Source organism: Neurospora tetrasperma (assembly GCF_000213175.1).
Source record: "Neurospora tetrasperma FGSC 2508 unplaced genomic scaffold NEUTE1scaffold_81, whole genome shotgun sequence".
Taxonomy (NCBI): Eukaryota; Fungi; Ascomycota; class Sordariomycetes; order Sordariales; family Sordariaceae; genus Neurospora; species Neurospora tetrasperma.
Genome location: NW_009799179.1, coordinates 1,724,613 through 1,739,231, shown reverse-complemented (window position 1 = coordinate 1,739,231; position 14,619 = coordinate 1,724,613). Strand labels below are relative to the sequence as shown.

Genomic DNA, 14,619 nt, shown 5'->3' with positions numbered 1-14,619 from the left:
TCAATTCCAGTTCCGTTTTTCACTTGAGCATTTGGACATTTGGGAGGGCTACGAATGTCAAATATGACGTGATGTGTGATGATTATCAATTTCAATATCAGGCCTGATACCCACCAGCTACTTACTGCCCCCTTTCGAAAACCCGAACACTACCATCTCCCCCGACATGATACAGATACTCCTTCTCCTCTATCTGTTTCTCGCCGCCACTGTCTCCGCCACGCGTAATCCTGACCACACCACTCACATCCTTCGCGATGCCAGTATCAAGCAATCGGAGGCTCACAACCATCTCTGCTTCATGCGCCAGTGACAAAACAAACGACGCGTGATCCTTGTCAAGTGTGGTCACCTGCGAAGCGATCAATGGGTCGTCGGCGGACAGCGTGAGTATGGTAGCATGTGATTTCTAATATTATTCAACATCAGTGTCTTTGTCCAATATCTCCTTTGGCCTAGATATCTCCCCATGGGACGACGGCGACTTACCTCTCTGAGATCCAACAGCAAATCCTGCAAAGCTGATGAAACCAACCCGTTCCCATCCGACGTAGCCGCCAGCAAAAAGTCGAGCTGGTCAATAACCAACACAACCTTCTTATTCTTCTGGCACAGCTCATCCAAAGCAGAGTGCAGCGTCTTGCTCACGTCTGCCACTGCCAAACTGGGAAGAGAGCGCTTCCACCTTTCTCCTTCGACGGGTCTTTGTGACGATGATCCCCCGGTGGTGGTTGTTGTTGTTGTTGTTGTAGCAGGTCGTGGTGCTTGTGGTGGTCCTCGTCCCGGCACTGCTCCTGTTGCTCCTGCTGATGACCCCCCAGTCGCCGCCAATGGCACCGGAGGTCTTCTCACCGGAAGCCCTCCTCCGCCACCAACAACACCACCCTCCCCATCAGAACCAGACGACCCAAACCCCACACAAAGCCCATCAACAAAGCCCAACTTCCCCCTCCTCCCCAACCCCTCCAGATCAAGGCCCAACCTGCCCGCGCTCTCCTTCCAAAACGCAAAGTCGCGGAGGAAGCTCACCAGCAACACTCCCACACTTTCATTCCCACTCTCACCCTGATCACCAGCATCTCCTCCATTTTGTTGTTGTTGCGCGTGGGTGGAAGTGCGTAGCTCGAATTCCGGCTCGGCAGCTATCGGCATGCGGGTGCCCAGACGTCTTTGGCCTTGGGGTTGCGATACTGCTGCTGCTGGTGGGCGTGAGGGGGGAGAGGATCTGGATGCGGAAGAAGATTTGAGCAAGGTGTACAGGTAGCGGAGGAGGAGCCAGTTGGTGTTGGCGCCGAGGATGCCCGTTAGGAGGATTTGAGATTGTGACTGGGACGGCTCAATCTCGAGCAATGGCTCTAGGAGGTGGGGGATATTTCTGGATGTCATTTTCTGTCTTTTTGAAGCAGCCGCTCAGGTTAGGCGTGAATGTAAGATCGATTGGTAGGTGAGTATTAAGGGAGTATCGATGTGGTGGTATGTTGATGCGAGAATAATCTGTATGCTTCCCTAGAGAAATATGTAGGTAGTGTGATGTTGTGGTTGCCCCGGGTTCGAAATGAGTGGTTTCCAGTGTTTTAAAGACAAACGAAGAGTGATGGGATGAACGCAGGTAAGATAAGACAAAGTTCTTTCCGAAAGAGTCGGGTTGTACAATGGCAGTGAATTAAGTCGAGGAAGGTGAACCTTGTGAGCTTGTGTGACGAGACCTCAGCTGTGATGCAAAAGATACCTCTAGTGGGGCTCGCAAGGGACAGAAAAAGGAGAGCAAATAGAGGGGTCATTATTTACTGTATAGCACTAGCACACAGTACGCATGTCACGTCCCTGTGGTGTTTTGTCACTGTACCCATTTCTTCAACACTCCCACTACATACCTTCTTACAAGTAATTAAAGATCTTCGGCAAACAAGTCCCAGTCGGTTGGGCCATGCTCAAAAACGATTATTCAAGAGTAGCACAAATTTGGCGTCACACAAGCAGGCCCAACATTCACGGAGTTAAGGATCCCATCTAGACGTCGAGTAAATAATGTCCAATAAACTGCTATATGCAAACGCTACTAAGATGGTATCATGCAAAATCCGTACAAGTATCCCAACCAAGTCAATGAATGCACCTTATAACTCCCTTCCTGACATAATCATTAATCATACTCATGACTAACCTCACCAATCGGTGACAGGTTACCGCTCACAAGGCTTCCACAGTCTACCTTGACAATAGCCCTCAAGTGTATTTGACTCTCCGGAAGTTCACCTAGAACTTCTCCATAAAGTTCTTCCGGACCGTCCACATTCTAGCTCTCTTTCCGTAGATGTACATCGGGATAGTTAAAAAGAGCAGGATAAGTTGAATGATTCCGATCCAGATGAATACAGTCTTGGGTCCGTCGTCCGTGAGCCAACCAGTCACAAACAAGCTGAAGACGAGACCGTGGAAAATGTTCTTGCTGAAGTTGAGCGTGACCAGGGCCTCACCCGCATACTGTCTGTAGCTGTCGACGCAGAAGGTGATGCTGGTTGTTGAGCCAAGCGAACATCCGAACGAGACAACACCAAAGAAGACGGTCGGCACAATCCAGTGGTCACCCAACTGCGCGGACCAGCCGAAACCCATCAAGCCAATGACCGTGGTGATGGCCACAGGTAGAGCCATGACAAGTCTGAACTCTGGCTCATAGAGGCCACCATTGCGCCTGGCCATCGCCTTCACAATGACATCCGATACCTTGCCCGCCACAGCCGTGCCAAGAATACCACCGACAAAGGGACTGATATAAACCAAACCCGTCTGCAGGGCGTTAAATTCATAGTGACCTTCGCGGTAGATGACAGCCACAGACTCGGATATCACAATAAGCCATCCGACTGAGCATGCATAGACAATGGCTGACCAGAGGACCGCTGGATAAGAGAAAAGAATGAGCGGCCGGATAGCTACTTTGTGCCATTTGTCCTTGTTCAAGCGACCATGGAAGGGCTTGAGCTGCTGGACAAACGACTTTGCGGGCTGATCACGCAGGGCCGCAGTATATGGAACTCTGCTACCCACCGCGCGGGAGCTAGCCACTGATTGGGACTCGGTATCCGTTTCCGGGTGATCCTGTCTGGCAAACCTCTCTGAGGAGTAAGGAGACTTAGGCTTCTCGATGTTGTCGGGCATGTAGAAGACATGGGGCTTTGTCGAGTTATCAGATGATGAAGGTTCTTGAGTGATAAGCTCGGGGCGTGTAGCATGGCTGTCTTCCGCGAGGATACCTGCTGTCATGGGGACACTCGGATCGTGGAGCTCATCGGGTTTCTCAGAGGTTTCTTGTCGTGTCGCGGCTTCCCTATCCTTTTCCGCATGATGCTCTTCGGCGTCGGTAGCAAATCCAACGTGAACGTTTCGGCGATGGTTAGCCGCCGGTGCTGGAGTCGGGCCTTCCTCACTATGGCGAGCGCTGGGTAGAGCGCTGGGTGGCACACTGACGCCTGCGGCGTCCGAACGCCGAATGTGCTGTTTCGAGGACATGCGGCGGAAAAAGCTTGGTCTGGATGACTTTTTCCTTGGATGAGGCACTCTGTCCCAGAACGTCTCGGGGACAAACAGGAACAGCAGAAACCCGCAGAAACCAACAACCATGGCAACAACCCTAAAGTGACTGGTTAGACTTCAAATCACTCGGTACCGACATTGGAAACAAGAAACTCACCAAAAGGTCCAGCGCCATCCCAGGCTCTCGATCACGGCAGCGCTGACCAGAGGAACCAAATTCTTTCCGCCGAGAAGCAACAGCGTATAAATGCCGATTCGATAAGCTCGCTCGTGGAGGAAGAAGATCTCGGCAATAGTGGCGGACGGAAGGCATTCAACCGGACTCACAGCGATGCCCTGAAAGATTCTTCCAAGCACCAAAGACACGAAGCTTTTGGAAACGGCGCACCATACAGATGTTAAGACAAACAACAGAGCCCCAAAGAGGTACACTGGCCTCTTACCGTACAGGATAGCTGTAGGTGAGAAGATCACGGAGCCAAGGCCCATGCCCAGCATGAAGAGGCCTGTCGTGAGTGATACGCTCGAGACGCTGACATCAAACTCTTTGGCCACATCCGTGAAGCCAGCAGCAAGGAGAGGGGTCATGCCGCCGCCCACCATGCAAAAAAGGCCCAGGGAGAGCAGGGCGGAATCTCTGCGCCATGTTGGCCAGTTGAGGGGGTCATTGGCAGATTCTTCTGGTTGAGGTTCGAGAATGATTTTGCCGTCACTCGTTTTCTTCTTTTCGTCCTGTGGGGGTTCTGGAGGCCGAATAACGGCGGTTGGGATTGATGAATGGGAAGTTCTCGCAGGTGCGTTCCGCAGGCCAAGGGGCTCGTTGTGGTCCGCGGCCAGTAGCAGGACCGAGCCTGGGAGGAGGTTAGGACTAATGTAAATGCAGAACGATGCACCTGGGTAGACTTACCTGGTACTTCAATGGTTTCTCTATCGTTCAAAATGCCCATATTCCATTTTGGTAGTCTTCCCCTCCCTGGGATCTCTGCGTTGTCCTGCTCCCTGGTCGAACTTCGTCCAAACAACCGCCATCCGCCCTTTTGTGGTGTGCTACCCGCTTCAGGATCGGGAGCCATTGCTTCAAACTCTTTTGTTGTACTTTGTATCTGGCGAGACAGAGCACTATGTTGAGATGGATGGGGTGAAAGGTATAAGGTGTGCGGGCGAGTTCAGACGCGAATCGTAGGCACCGGTGTATATAGGAGACGTCAAGATCTTGATATGATGACAACGACCAAGTATATTGTTCTGTCTTGCGGCGATAAAGAAGGATGTAGGATATATGTAAGGCATATGCGGCAGATATGAATTAGAGATGGGTGAAGAATACCCTAGGCAAAGATGACAGAAAGGCATGCAGTATGCAGGAAGGAGGGGAGACGGAGTTCAAGTAGTCCGTCATGAACCGTCAAATCAAGGGCCGGTCGAACTAGCTCTCTGGTTGGCAACTCTCCTTCCTCAACAGGTATCAAGATGCTCCAATATGGCGCAAATCAGAAACAGGAAACAAGGGCACGCCTGGATGAAACGAAAGGAGGAGAAGGGTCAAGTGAGCACAGGAAGCGGCGGTTGTTGAGAATAGCTGCATGCTTTTTCGCTCTTTGATTTTACTTGGGTGGAAAATGCCTTCGACTTGGGTGTATCTGTGGTATCAATGGGTGTCCACTTGAACACGCTAAGACACACCAGCGCGTGGGTCGAACCCATGCTGTAGACGACCCTGCCGTGGGAGTTTGGGGTCTGTCCCGGGAGGTTCCCAGCCCCTTCAAAACGCCGCCGAGGTCCGCCAAGCCCCGAGCCAAGATGGCCCTTTGACGGAAAATGGGAGAAACTACCAGGCATCGGGCCATATTGAAAGGCAACGGCTGAAGAATGATCCACAACTCTGTTTTTTTTGTCGCCTGGTTCGGCTCCTTGTGTTGAGCCAGAGCAGTCGTCAGGTGGACCACGTACACCACTATTGAGTGGGAGTCTTGAGGCAGGGAAGATGGTCGACAAGGACTCTCTCTTGCTGCAGTTGCCTCCATGGGCATCATGTTTGCTGTCCTGAGAGGCTCTTTGGGAGTCCCCAGACTGCTGATCAGGCGAATCTGACAGACCACGGCCGGCGCAAAAAGGCAAAGGATCGACGATCCAGGGCATGAGCCGATGTGGCGGGCTTGACAATAGTTCAGACCAGGACAAAACCGCAAATACCGGGCGAGGTTTTTTGGTGTCTATCGTCCTGCCGTCCTCCTTGACTTTTGGCCCCGTGTGCGAGCACTCGAGTCTCCCGTTGGCGGAAAGAAAGCGGAGCATACGAGATGGACTGCCCGGGGTTGATCAAAGGCCAGGATATAAAGGTTGCTTCGCATTAGCTTACCTCCCGAGTCGTGACAATCGCTGAGCTTATTCTATGATGCCGTCTTATCGCGTGTAAGTTGTTGGACGGTTGTAGAATGGCCGCAATTGACAAACGGTCACGTTAAAGGTAGGTGTCGCACTTGCCCGGTCGCACCAGCTCACACCATTCTTCCGAATAGAGACCCCCCGCCTCTCATGGTCCCCCGCACTACGGGCAGTTCGGGTATCCGCAGCCAAATGCCACAGATGCGCCAGAGATGCGCCAGAGATGCGGAGCTAGCAGCGTTGTAGCGACGCAGATCCTACCTCAAGGCGCCGAACCCACTCCCACTTATCTTTCAATCCGTTAAGGCCGGGGGGACCTTTGGTAGGCATCGACAAATCGGACGCCGAATTATCTCTCCCAAGCACCATCGGAGGGCCTAAACCCTTGGAAGGAGCCCTCCGCCCGGGGTCGACGACGGTCTGTTGCGGCGGATCCCACTGACCTGTGTGCTCGGATGTCCCCCGAGTCACTGCGGTCACAGATTCAACCCGTCTCTTCCAGCAAGGAATCAAGTCAAAGTCTCTCCCACCTCGTGACACTGTCTTCATAAATGATAAAAATGCACAACAATGCTTCTAGTGACGAACCCAATGCCCAGGGATGGAATGTTCCCGAGCCGGTTATCTCGGCCTTGCTCCCACTCAGCTGGACACCATCTCGAAAAGACCAGAATGCTCCCTTGCCCAGTTGCCAGCGCTCACATGTTCATGATTGAGGTGGGAAGTGGGTGTGGTGCCATTGCAAGATCTCCATGGCTTGCAGCACCCCTGCAAAGAAATGAAAGGCGGACCCTCACCTCGTTGGTCCCCTAAAACAGAAAAGACGAGGGCTGGATGCGTTATGACGCAACCAATCTGACATTCACTTTGCGTGATCCTGGGCGCTCCTCACCTCTATCTCTTCGCTACCTTAGCTCCAGTTCTTGTTGTTGATACAGTTCATCCCTATCATGTTTGTTGACTTCGGTACATGCAGAGGGCACTTTTACCACTTCTAAGCTGACTGTAGGTACCATACCCGGCCTGAAATGGAAGCATCTGAGGTGGTTCGTTGTTGCCCGCTGTGAATGGAGTCATGTTTTGGTGTATGCCCCAGTGTGTGCAGTGTGGGCACTCGGTGGGATAGGCAATTGTTTGTTTGTACCCTGGCTTTGGCGTAGGAGCGCTAAAATATTTTGTTCCAGGTTACTACTAGCGCTGGTGCGAGAGGTGACCACCGAATTCCCAGACGGTCTCCAGTTCACCATCGCATCCATCACGCTCTTCCCTTTCTGATCTCGATTAGCTTACGCCCGACAGCATCACATCACACAATCATTGCCGGTAAAAACGACCGCAGAAGTGCCGTCCAATTGAGACCCCAGACAGCCAAAGAGCCGCAACCGAAGCTGTCACTGCGCAACCATGCATTTCCTCTTCTCGTCTGGCAGACAGGCTCTCCCCAGCTCCAGGCGCCTGCTCGGCAAGACCCCAGCAGCAGCGGCAGTGACCTGCAACCAATTTGCTTCGAGTGCCGCGTCCTTTTCGACCTCACGCATCGTTGCGGCCAAGAACCAAATCTACCAGTCGTGCGTACATCCATTATGGCTTTGCCATTGATTTGTCGCAAGGTCACTAACTCTTGTTTTTGTCCTCAGTGTTCGTAATCTCGATCAGTTCCATACCTACCAGCTTCTCTCATCCTCCTCTCGAACGCCGCTGTTGACGCTGTGGACCACCTCCTATTGCCCTACATGCCGAGTAGTGGAGCCCTTGTTGCGCGAGCTCGTCGAAACCGGAGTCGGTGAAGAGGAGGGCGGCGTTGGCTTTTGCACCGTCGAGTACGATGCTCCTGATGTTATGGAAGCTGGACTGGGTCTTAGCTATATGATTAACTCGATCCCGACCCTGCTGAGTTTTGATGCCCAGGAGGCGCAAACGCAAACCAAGGTCACGGATGGTCGCCAATTGGCTAATCGCAAGTTCTTGGAGGAATGGTACGCCATCTTTTTGGCTGTTGTGAAAATCTGGCTGTCTCGAGGCTAACTTGACTCTACTACAGGATCCGAAACGAGGCGAGACGGCATGGAAATCGTGGAGGAGGCGGGTCTCCTACCAGCATCTTCAGCGGCCTCTTTAGCAAACTGAAGGAGTAGCCCAACAGATCACCAATGACAAGTTTCTGCCGAGGTAGATCACAGCGCACATCGGCACTGCATCCTATGATCGTCGGTCAATGCACACAACTTCCCCGCAAATTAAGCTTCGCCAAAGCTGAGCGGCTCCAAATCACTCGACGACTGCCCTACACTGCTGAATACCAGAATCAACTTGGCCGTATTAGTCTCCTGGCGCAAGTAACGGTCAATTAATAGCTCGACTCCGTCGATCAGATTCACAGGCCACACCCAGAAGCGGGCATATGTTGGATAGGCACGAGTACCCGCTGGTGCCGTAGGATTTGCGCTGATAGAAAACAGACATTCAACAAACCGACCACAAACGAAAAGATACAGAAAATCCACAGACTTTATGCCTGGTAAAAAACCTCCTCAACGGGCTTCCACCACGACGGCTCTCCCGACTCGCTGTTCTTTGCTCCCGGGACCATGGACTCCTGGAATCCATCTGTCATCTTCCACCACTCGCGAACCTTTGGGTTCTCGCGCATTTTCTCCATATCGCCTTCATAGTCGTAGCCGACGTACTTGAAATTGGCAAAGAGAATGCCGGTGTCCGGGTCGTGGAAGATGCTGTCTGTGCACCGAGTTGGTTAGCCATGATCATGGTTGTGATAGCACAAGAATTGCCGACTTTGTTTCAGCACGAAAGAGGAACGGCGTACAATCGTGAATGTTGCACTCCTTGATCTGCTTCGCAACCTCAGGCCACACAGCAGCATGGACCTCCCGGTACTTGTCGATGTACTCGGCCTTCAGCTTGATGATTTGCGCAAAACGCCGGCCGGAATAGCGTATCCTTCCATCAGCGTTAGAGGCTGAAAAGACTGAGGAAACTGTGCTTGTCGACTGGCTCCTTTCTCTAGGGGACCAGAGTCTCGGCGCTCCAGGGTTCCAGAGACCCGCTTCAGCCTCCTTGGGAGGAGTCCACAATTGCCGGGCTGCCATTGTAGGTGATATTTGCTCAAACAAGTGGTTTCGTGATTGTTGGTGAAGGTGACCCGGGAAACTGTTGTTGGAGGAAGGACCTGTTGACCACTTTTCAACAAGGTGGGAGGATGAGGTCCGTATCTGCGCCCTTGTGATACCCTTCCTGATTGGTAATCGTAGTGCTGGTTTTGAAGGCGGACAACGCAAAGCTTGGGGCTTGTTCAGCTCGGCGCAGCTTGGACCAAAACTTGACTTCTTATCGTGCCTGTATCAAAATTCGCTTCAGGTTGTCGACAACTTGCGCTTTGGCAATTTTTCGTTGACAACAACGAATTTCTCCGTTCAAGACTATGTGACTCTTTTATATCCTCAAGCTGAGACCTGATAGGCGGCACCAGACGTTGATCACACCGGGTAAGGAAACAAGGAATAAAGTAGGGAGGGATATGCAACTACGTGGCAGGGCGGGCGGCGGTAGGAAGGTTGCAGCTGTGCTGTGATGGGTGCGCTTTCCTTTTTAAATAGTTTCGTGTATCGGACACCGTCACCGTCCAGTGGGAGTGTGTCCCAGCGTTTTGTTTGGAAAGAATTTGAAAAGGGGAGAGCAGCGTGGGGGGTTCTTCAACCAGGTTATGTCCGGCAATCTTGGATTGTGGAAGACAGAGGAAGAGGAAAGGAACTGAAAACACCAGAGCGAAAGTATTATATGTCGGGCAAACTTGCCACTCTAAGCGGGCACGCTTCCGAGAACTCTGCATTTATGCGAGGGGCTGCGAACATATGCTCCTCTTTCTTCTCCTCTTTCTCAGCTGTACATACCTGTACATATGTATGTTGGCTGTTGCGTTTATGCATCATGTGCCCCCCCAACGCCAATCCTGAACGGAACGGACTGTTTCACAAGATGTTCTATCGTAGCCAGCAACGGGAATCTGCTCCTCGGGGCGCCCGGAAGGAATGAAAGATTGAGATTTGAGATTTATTGCTAGATCGGGTATCACTGTATCACCCCGCTTGATCTTCACCTTGTCTTCTTCTTCAGCTTACAAAATACCACGCCGCTCTCCCCGTATTCAAAGGGTTGTATGGATATGTAAAACGAGTTCCATGGAAGCCAACCACACACACACGTCCGAACTCTGAACCGCTGAACCGATGGAATCAACCATGGCTTGCGGTTAGTGAAGTTGAACTAACCGGTGATTGACACTTTCAGGGTATCCGGTGGCTTTTTCGTTGTCCATGGTTACCGATGACTTAACCATGTGGTAGTTCCTTCAACAAGGGGACAAGGGGGTGGGTAGCCCACAACACCAAGATATGCGGGCAAACGCCTTCACTTGCGCCTGGTTGAGTTGTCCTCCCTCGTTTAACGGAGGTCCGTTATCCTTCGTTAGGTACCCTCCCGGGGCATCTTACCGCTAACTTGGTTGGTTGTACTTTTTCATTACGAAAGCCGACAATGCGCAGAGGATGATGGTCAAAGTTGGAAATGAGTCCAATATTTTCCCATACCAATCTTGCTCTCTGGCATACCTCAGTGGTAACACGCGGACATCAAGAGTGAATAAGATAATGCAAGGAGGAATTGTACTATGAACAATGGTTCAGAAGCGTAAAACAAAAGAAGGAAAAAGGTCTGGACTTCCCCCTAAAAAAGTCCAATCGGCAACGAATGGTGAGGAGGTGCCGAGGTGGGAAGTGGTGAGTGGTGTGTTTAGCCTTCACACTAGACTTGGACTCTTCCTGGCGCTAGAGAACTCTTGATTCAGCGCGGAGTTATTGGAGGCTCGGGGAGGGCGGTTATCGGCTTGGTTATTCCTATGAAGACTTGGAAGACTTGGAGGACAGAGTGATGATCTGCTGGATTCTTGAAATTAGTCGATGTATAGTCAAGTTTATTCGAAGTCCCTTTCTTTGAGATTTGTCTGTCCATTGGGTTCGTAAGGGCTCTGCGCCCAAACACACAAGAACCCCCGCATGTCCACCCCCGGTCTCGGAGCGTTCACACAGCGAGGAATGCGGGAATATGGGCGGAGGTTCCCCGCGTTTTCTTGAACTATAATATGCATGCCAGATATGTGGATGGTGGTTGTCGTTGGTGCTTTTGATGGATTGGCGTTGAGATTTGTATATCGTCCCAATCAAAGAGTCAATGTTCCTTCTGAGAGTCTTCCCTCTCGTCTGTCACTGAACTTTACCTACCCAGCTACCATCAACATGGTGACACCTGGGAAGATCATGTACTTATTGTCCTCGATGACTTTGGCTGTGGAAGTGAGAATGTCAGATCACCACATCGGCCCGTCCCCTTCATTCGTTCCTTTCAGGTTTCCCCCTACCCGACTAGATCGCCCCGGTCGGTGCGGAGAAGCCACCGTTACGATGAATGCAACGCTCCCCATTCCCCCGCTCCGGAAGGTTGTTTACACACACCACACTATGAAGAGCAAGGGAATTCACGGCGTGATCATGGCATAGGGACATTCTCGTTCCCGAACTAGCCACTTCAGCAGCGGAAGGTCCAAAAGGTGAGGCGAGATCGTCGAGTCCGCCGGTTCATTGGGGTGCGTAACGGGCCACCTTCAAATCCCACTTGTGTAGGGAGAGGGGACTGCCCACGGCGATGAGATCTTGTACAACCTCAGCGGTGGAGATCATGATCGAGATGAGCAGAGGGCACTTTATAAGCCAAGTACAGTGGGGCGCCAAAAAAAACGACCAACTCTTTTTTTACCCGCAAAAAAGGCCAAAAGTCAACTTCTTCAACTCTTGATATCTTGACGAGCCTTTTTACAAAAGTTACTCTACGTCTAAATTAGAAATATCTTTAAGAGGAGATGCTAATGCAAATTGTCTGAAAGGATGCATTTGAAAAGGGCGCGAAAGGGCAAGTACCAAAGTGACTTTCCGAAAAGCATCTCAAATCTCATCCACTAAAATGCACTATAAATCCACTATAACTGAAAATACTTTTCATGCTCTCATTTCGACAGTTGTCATTATACTGCTAAAAGAAAGAAACTAATTCTAAGTATATATTGAGTAAGTATAACCATTTACCTCTCTCTTTCTAAAGTATATTTGCTTTTAAAAGGTAGTTGAATATAAAAACTAAGGAGTGAAGAAGTTGAGTTTTGGTCTTTTTTGCGGGCAAAAAACAATTGGTCGTTTTTTTTGGCGCGGGATTGTACATGATGGCACACAGCGGCAACAGTCCGTTTCCGTCCCGCATCAATCTCCGATTTGGGTCAAGGTGTAACCGATGTGTTGATCCACACGGCAGGCGATCGGTATCAAAGTCTAGTCCAAAGGGGACAACTGCGCAGGTACATAGCCTGGCCTCGGTGCTAACTTCCATTGATTGCAAAAACACTCGCAAAAGGCATCTTCAATTCCACCCGCCTGCTTATAGTCATGGGCAGCCACTGTCCATACTCCTGACGCCAGTATTCCGGATCCGAACCCCGTGATATCAACACCCCTCTGTGACCAAATCCGCGAACCCATGGAGGTAACTGAAACAAAACACAACGCATTTTTCATCCCCTTACTCCTTCAAGCCCAGCATTTCCCTCAAAGCAGCCTCGCTCGCCCGATACCACCTCCCTTTAGCCTCCATCTCATCGTACGTCTCACCCGCCTTCTGCGCATTCTCCCTCCGCCTCTTTGCCTCCCTTGCTGCTGCGCTCACCTGCGCCCTCTTTGCCGCCAAAGCCGTAACCTCCATCTGCAGCCGTTCCATCTCCTTTCTCTTCCTCGGCGCCAAGCTCGACAGCTGCTCCACTTGCCGCTCCAGCTCCCTAACCTTCTGCCTTCGCTCCTCCACCAACACCGCCGTCTTCGCCAGCGGCAGATTCATCTCCGGCTGGCTCCCTGGCTGGATGGCCTGTTTCGTCCGCAACTCATCCACCCTCTTCTGCAGCTCCTCCATCTTCCCCGGTAGCTCCCTCAGCTTGACCCGGTCCAGCTTCACGCGCTCGTACCGCGCTGCCAGCTCGCGCGAGCGGGACTCGAGGTCTTCGACGAGCAGGGCGACTTCGGTCTTGAGCGCCTTGAGCGAAGCCTTGGCGGCCATATTGCTCGCCTCGAGGTCTGCATTTTCTTGGGGCGTGACGATCAAAGGGGGATCGCCGACGATGGCGCGTATGAATTTTTCTTTGGTGACCTGTTCGACGTAGGAGAAGCGGAGCTTGGCAAAAAGTTCCTTGTAGTGCGCTAGATCGGCCTCGAGGCTGGCGGGTGTGGGCGCGTCGAGCGCGGAGGAAGCGCTGTGGGCGGAAACGTCTGAGGTGCGCGGGGCGGCGGTGCTTGGTTGCTGGTTATGTGATTCGTCATTGCCGCTGTTGCTGCTGGCATTCTTGGTTGCAGCTGAGTGTAATGCGCTTGATATAGGCTCGGAGATCTTGATGATGGTTATTTCGTCCCGCGTAGAGGCATCAAGGGAGCCGAGGACTTGGAGTACTTCGGCGGCGCGTTGAAGAAGGGCGGTCACATCTGAAGACCCCGACCTCGGCGTTGTTGCTCTTGTGGTCCTTGCTCTTGGCGTCATTGTTCTTGGTGTCGTTGTTCGCGGCGTCATGGCTCTCGGTGTTGTCCCTTGCGGTATTGGTGCCTGCGATGTTGCTGCTACTGCCCCAGCCTCTGGGGGCGGCGTTCGGCGCAAACCCATTATTTTTATGTTGATATTGTTCTTTCTCCCCCACTGTCTCCTTCCTTCCGTGTCGTTGCTTTTTTCCAGCGATGGGATTGCACGATGCTCTGGGGTTGGGTGAAGCTACGCGTGGTCTGGTTTACAGGCGCAGTATCCTGGAGATCCCGTTTTTGGAATATGGTTGCGAGCGAAAGCTTGGAAAACGTTGGGTTATGATTGTTCGATAAATACTTTATCCGTCTTTGTAGTTCAAAGGATATCGCTCGCACGCAGTCCGACTCAGTGTGTTGCTGGTGTTGCCGGTTGAAGATCGCGACGGCAGGAGGAGGGATGATCGCCCCTGGGTTGTTGACATTGGATCCGCATATGGCTTAGTCCAGCTTCTCGGGACGCTTTATCGCCGAGCCAGTATGATACCCCTAACCCTTATCGCATCCAGGAATTTCTGCGAACAGTAATGTACTTTGGGTACCTACTTCTGTAACGAATTTTCAAAGACCCCAGGCATCGAACCCTTCAACACATCGACCACAAGTAATCCTCTCTTAGTTCTTGGCTACTCGTCAGGTCTTCAAAATCGACCGTCTAACTAGTGGGCGAGCCACTAGTCAGGACCAGCAACTCGTACACGACCAGCAACTCGTACCGCGGGAGCGACTTGCACGGGCCAAGAAAAACCCTTAGTACCAAAGTCGCCTACGCTAACCCAGTTAGCGGGCTTACCTGCATATGTATATAGTCTAAGTACATTTTACCCCCCGAGCTGCATGTACAATGCATGCACACCATATACCGACCCGATACAAGAATCCGGTACGAGTTGCTGGTCGTGTACGAGTTGCTAGTCCTGACTAGTGGCTCGCCCACTAGTCAGACGGTCGATTTTGAAGACCTGACGAGTATCCCAGTTCTAGTTTGGATATTGTTTGAGGGGTATCATCAAGTCAAATTCTC

The 14,619-nt window shown here is 51.7% G+C and overlaps 5 protein-coding genes across 5 annotated transcripts; 1 reads left to right on the top strand and 4 right to left on the bottom strand.

Moving 5' to 3' along the window:
- Positions 1 to 67: 67 nt before the first annotated feature.
- Positions 68 to 1,528, bottom strand: NEUTE1DRAFT_149495 (uncharacterized protein; the record flags this gene model as incomplete). The annotated part of the gene is made up of 2 exons (XM_009857130.1): positions 68 to 409; positions 490 to 1,528. The coding sequence occupies 2 exons, from the start codon at positions 1,384 to 1,386 to the stop codon at positions 122 to 124; spliced, it is 1,185 nt and encodes a 394-aa protein (XP_009855432.1).
- Positions 1,529 to 2,256: 728 nt separating this feature from the next.
- Positions 2,257 to 4,667, bottom strand: NEUTE1DRAFT_132645 (uncharacterized protein; the record flags this gene model as incomplete). Its single annotated transcript, XM_009857129.1, has 3 exons — positions 2,257 to 3,634; positions 3,695 to 4,388; positions 4,445 to 4,667. The coding sequence occupies 3 exons, from the start codon at positions 4,608 to 4,610 to the stop codon at positions 2,257 to 2,259; spliced, it is 2,238 nt and encodes a 745-aa protein (XP_009855431.1).
- A 2,659-nt stretch (positions 4,668 to 7,326) lies between these two features.
- On the top strand, positions 7,327 to 7,947 carry NEUTE1DRAFT_125438 (uncharacterized protein; the record flags this gene model as incomplete). Its single annotated transcript, XM_009857127.1, has 2 exons — positions 7,327 to 7,490; positions 7,560 to 7,947. The coding sequence occupies 2 exons, from the start codon at positions 7,327 to 7,329 to the stop codon at positions 7,945 to 7,947; spliced, it is 552 nt and encodes a 183-aa protein (XP_009855429.1).
- A 124-nt stretch (positions 7,948 to 8,071) lies between these two features.
- NEUTE1DRAFT_118535 (uncharacterized protein) lies at positions 8,072 to 9,334 on the bottom strand (the record flags this gene model as incomplete). The annotated part of the gene is made up of 2 exons (XM_009857126.1): positions 8,072 to 8,658; positions 8,747 to 9,334. The coding sequence occupies 2 exons, from the start codon at positions 9,027 to 9,029 to the stop codon at positions 8,432 to 8,434; spliced, it is 510 nt and encodes a 169-aa protein (XP_009855428.1).
- A 3,227-nt stretch (positions 9,335 to 12,561) lies between these two features.
- On the bottom strand, positions 12,562 to 13,563 carry NEUTE1DRAFT_89515 (uncharacterized protein; the record flags this gene model as incomplete). The annotated part of the gene is made up of 1 exon (XM_009857125.1): positions 12,562 to 13,563. One exon carries the CDS (start codon positions 13,561 to 13,563, stop codon positions 12,562 to 12,564), a length of 1,002 nt encoding a protein of 333 aa, XP_009855427.1.
- Positions 13,564 to 14,619: the final 1,056 nt, after the last annotated feature.